Source organism: Taeniopygia guttata, chromosome 30 (assembly GCF_048771995.1).
Source record: "Taeniopygia guttata chromosome 30, bTaeGut7.mat, whole genome shotgun sequence".
NCBI classification, from domain to species: Eukaryota; Metazoa; Chordata; class Aves; order Passeriformes; family Estrildidae; genus Taeniopygia; species Taeniopygia guttata.
The window spans coordinates 7,204,382-7,209,174 of NC_133055.1; the positions used below are offsets into that span (position 1 = coordinate 7,204,382).

The 4,793-nt window shown below is 51.8% G+C and overlaps 1 protein-coding gene across 1 annotated transcript; it reads left to right on the top strand.

Moving 5' to 3' along the window:
- Positions 1–2,877: 2,877 nt before the first annotated feature.
- On the top strand, positions 2,878–3,810 carry LOC140681000 (olfactory receptor 14J1-like). Its single transcript, XM_072919907.1, has one exon. The coding sequence runs from the start codon at positions 2,878–2,880 to the stop codon at positions 3,808–3,810; it is 933 nt and encodes a 310-aa protein (XP_072776008.1).
- Positions 3,811–4,793: the final 983 nt, after the last annotated feature.

A 4,793-nucleotide genomic window follows, 5' to 3' on the forward strand; every position in this document is an offset into this window, starting at 1 on the left:
CTGTTTTAAAGTTTTGATCCCACTTTCCCTTTCTCCTTATCCTACCTCACAGCAGGAAATGAGTAACTATATTATTTTGTGTGCACTGGTAATTAGACATCACTAAACCCACCACAATAATTGATGCATTGCCCAAGAAATCTCAAAATTGATGAACCAAAACCACGACAGAAACTTCCTGATGAACTGCATGAGAGCAGAGGGAAATCAAGGCAGAGCCTTGGTTTGTCAGGACTTGCTTGATCCTATTGAGCCCCGTGGTACATTTGGAGCTGAGCCCTGGAACCTCAGGGCCTGAGAGGAGATTGCACAAAACTTTCCAGGAGTCAATGGCAGAAGAAAACCCCAAACTGTCTCAAAGCATTAATGGGTGCCACTGAGGTCCATCCCCAACACAGGCTCCTCATGGACTCCATGGAGGAGAGAATTGGAGACTCAAAATGCCACAAAAACCTCTCAGTGTGGAAAGGAAAATCCAAAGTACCTGAAAAAAGTTTAGTATCTCAGAGTATTAATGAGCCCCAGTGAGTGTCAGTACAAAGCTCTCAAGGGACTCGTTAAAGCAGATAATTGGGGCCATGATTGCACAAACCTCTCACAGAGTCTGTATCAAAAGGGAAACACCAAGTACCTTAAAAGAAATGAAGTTCTGGGAGCATGAAGGAGCCCCTAGGGCCATTCCTGACCAAGGCTCCCCAGGGACTCCTTCCAGCAGATCCTTGAGGCCACTGGGATGTGGGCTAGGGGGGGATGCTGAGGGCAGGACCAGGGGGTGACAGTGCCCAGCCTGGCTGGGGCTGTGCCAGGAGGCCCCAGGGCCTCAGGACAAGGTGTCTCCTCCCAGCCCTTGGTGGCACAGACCCTGCTGTGCCCCAGGGCACCAAGACTTGGCTTCTCTTTGTCCCCACCTGTCATCAGTGCCTCCAGTTCTCTGCTCTGCCTGGGGCCAGGGGACACTTTCTCAGTCGTGTCCCTCAGTGGGACCCATTAAAAGTCCAAGAAACTTTGGAGTTGGATTCTGACTTGGAGTTCTGGAGAGGTTTGTGCAGCTCCCTCTCAGGGCCTGATGTTCAGGGCCTGAGCACAAAGCCCCAGAGGGTCATTAAAGTCCTTGTGCTGTGTCTGTGCTGCTGAGCTGGGCCGGGCTCCTGGCACAGAGGGTGATCCTGGTAACCAAGCAGAGCTTCAAAAGCACATTTCTCTTGCTGAGCAGCTCTTCTCCCAGCCCAGCAGGGCTGGGGCACTGCCTGCAGCCAGCCTGGGCACAGCACAGAGGCACAGAGAGCTTCAATCAGTCAGGGCTGGGAAGGGGCTGAGAAGTGCCTGGGGCAGAATCACTGCCAGCCCTTGGCACAGGAACCTCTGGCTGCAGGACAATGCAGCTGCAGCTCCTGGAGTGATCTCCTAAAGCTGGAACATCCCAATGCCCACAGACCCTGTGAGTGCATTCTCTGCTCATCTCCTGTGCAGAGCAGCCAGGGGTGCCCAGGGCTGTCCTGCAGAGCAGGGTCCTGCAGCCCAGGGCGCTGTGCTGGGCCAGGGACTCTGCTGCCTGCCAGGGACAGCTCTCAGCCGGCCCTGGAGCTGCTCCCAGCGCTGGCCAGGAGCTGTGGGGGGAAGGAGCCACCCTGAGCAGGGCAGGTGCTGCTGCTGAGAGGGGCTGGGTGGGGCAGGGCTGCTCCCAGCTCCAGACCAGCCTGGGCACAGCTCCGGAGGGCACTTCCCAAAGAAGGTAAGCCTGGGATTGCTGTATAGATCAGTAGATTTCCTGAGAGTGCTTTCTATTTCCTGCTTGGAGCAGGAGTGGAAAGCAAAATTATTTTTGCTTTTCATATATTTTTCATATATTCGTAGTTCTGTAAATTACTGTTGTATACTTTGAAAACAGTAATCCTTAATTATTGCTATTAAACTCTTGATTAACACTATTAAACTCTTAATTAACTCTATTAAACTGCTATTATATACTTCTATGACTATAATCCTTAATTAACTCTAGTACATTTCCTTACCTTTCTCTTATATTTTAGAACAATAAGCTACTGTCTAAATACATTCCTGAAATACTGCATAGTCTTATTATCAGGAAGAGGACATATAAGAACATTTTGGTTTTTCAGTGTGAGCAGTGATAACAAAAACTTGGTCAAATAAGCCCTTGGACCTACTCCACTGGGTTGAGCCAGGGGCGTGTAAATGGGGCAACTGAATCTCGTGTTGGAGGTTCCTTTTGTATATCTTAATTAATCAACCTTAATGAATTGCTGAAATCAGGGGCTGGGGATCTTCCAATAAAAGTCTGGTTTTTACTTTAATGTTCAAACACTGTTGCAACGGCATTTTTTCTCTTTGATTACAGAAAACAGGCATGAGAGAAGCAGAAGAGGAATTGTAATCCCAGAATGACAGAACATTCTGAGTTGAAATGGACATACAGGATCATGAAAGGAATGTTTGAACATTTACAGAGAGTCCAGAACTGTGATTTTGGGTGGTCAGTCTCTCTGCTGGGAGCCTCCCAAAGGGCCTTCAGCCACTCCCCATCCCTGGACAGCAGCAGTATCACCTTTGCAGAGCCCAGCTCCTAAATATCCAGGCTTGTCCCTCTGCCATATGGCCACAAACCCAGGGAAGCAGGGCAGGTATGGCTCCTTGAGAGCCCCCACGCACAGGCCTGGCTGCTCCTGGCACACTCAGCCAGCACAACTGGAGCTCAGGCAGGGACCTGGGTGAAGGTTTTCCCAGAGCAGGAACAAGGGTGGGTGAGTCCCAGCAGGACAGTCTGCAGGGAATGGCCCAGCTTTGGCTCCAAGCAGCCTCTCCTGACTTGTCCCTGTCCTTTCTCCATGAACAGGTGCCCATGTGCAGCCACAGCAAATGTCCAACAGCAGCTCCATCAGCCACTTCCTCCTGCTGGCACTGGCAGACACGCGGCAGCTGCAGCTCCTGCACTTCTGCCTCTTCCTGGGCATCTCCCTGGCTGCCCTCCTGGGCAACGGCCTCATCATCAGCGCCGTAGCCTGCGGCCACCACCTGCACACGCCCATGTTCTTCTTCCTGCTCAACCTGGCCCTCAGCGACCTGGGCTCCATCTGCACCACTGTCCCCAAAGCCATGCACAATTCCCTCTGGGACACCAGGAACATCTCCTACACAGGATGTGCTGCACAGATCTTTTTCTTTGTCATCTTCATGTCAGCAGAGTATTTCCTGCTGACCATCATGTGCTATGACCGCTACGTGTCCATCTGCAAACCCCTGCACTACGGGACCCTCCTGGGCAGCAGAGCTTGTGCCCACATGGCAGCAGCTGCCTGGGCCAGTGCCTTTCTCAATGCTCTGCTGCAAACAGCCAATACATTTTCCCTGCCCCTGTGCCATGGCAATGTCCTGGGCCAGTTCTTCTGTGAAATTCCCCAGATCCTCAAGATCTCCTGCTCCAAATCCTATCTCAGAGAACTTGGGTTTCTTGCATTTTCTATATTTTTAGGATTTGGTTGTTTTGTGTTCATAGTTTTCTCCTATGTGCAGATCTTCAGGGCTGTGCTGAGGATCCCCTCTGAGCAGGGACGGCACAAAGCCTTTTCCACCTGCTTCCCTCACTTGGCTGTGGTCTCACTGTTCCTCAGCACTGGTGCATTTACCTACCTAAAGCCCCCCTCGATGTCCTCCCCATCCCTGGATCTGGCCCTGTCAGTTCTGTACTCGGTGGTGCCTCCAGCCCTGAACCCCCTCATCTACAGCCTGAGGAACCAGGAGCTCAAGTCTACAGTGTGGACACTGATGACTGGGTGCTTTCAGAAACATTAAACTGCTGGCCAATTTCTACAAATCACTTGTAATAAAAGTCATCTTTGATACTTCTTGTTGGTTTAGTGTTGAAGGTTCTTTTTCTTTCTTTTACATTTTAATGTTTTCCACATTAGAAAGAGATGTCATTGTGCCATTTATCCTTTTGTTTCTCTTCACCTTCCCTGTGCCCACAGACTCTGTCAATGAGGGGCTGCGCTCTCGGTGGCTTTAAAGGAACTAAAGGATCTCCCAGCAGAGTATTCTGCAGAGATGCCCTTTTGTTGCCTTCCCTGGAGCTGCAGCAGCAATGTCTGTGTGCAGAGCTGGGGGCAGATCAGGGCTGGCACAGCAGCTCTGCTCCTGCTGGCCACACCATTCCTGATCCAGGCCAGGAGCCATTGGCCTTCTTGGCCACCTGGGCACACGGCTGGCTCATGTCCAGCCTGCTGTCCATCAGTCCCTGCAGGTTCCTTTCTGCCTGGCTGCTGTCCAGCCCCTCTGTCCCCAGCCTGTAGCACTGCAGGGGTTGTTGTGGCCAAAGTGCAGGACCCGGCACTTGGACTCGTTAAACCTCACCTTGTTGGATTTGGGACCTCTGCAGAGCCCTCCTACCCTCCAGCAGATCAACATTCCCAGCCAGCTTGGTGTCACCACGGTTCCATGAGGCCCCAGAGTGTCCCAATGGTCTCCATGATTCCATGAGGCCTCCCAGTGTCACAATGTCTCTTTGGTTCCATGGGACCCCTTGGTGTCACAAAGTCCCTTGGATCCTTGGGCCCTGCAGTGTCACAGTGGCCCCTTGGTCCCCCAGGGCCCTGCAGTGTCACAGTGGATCCTTGGTTCCAGGAGGTGTCACAGTGCAGCAATGCTCTCCTTGGTTCCACGGTGTCACAATGGCCTCTTGGTCCCAAGGAGCACTCCGTTCCCAAAATTGCTTCCTTCATTCAACAAGTACTCGCATTGTCACAATGGCCTCTTGGTTATACAAGGTGCCCTCATGT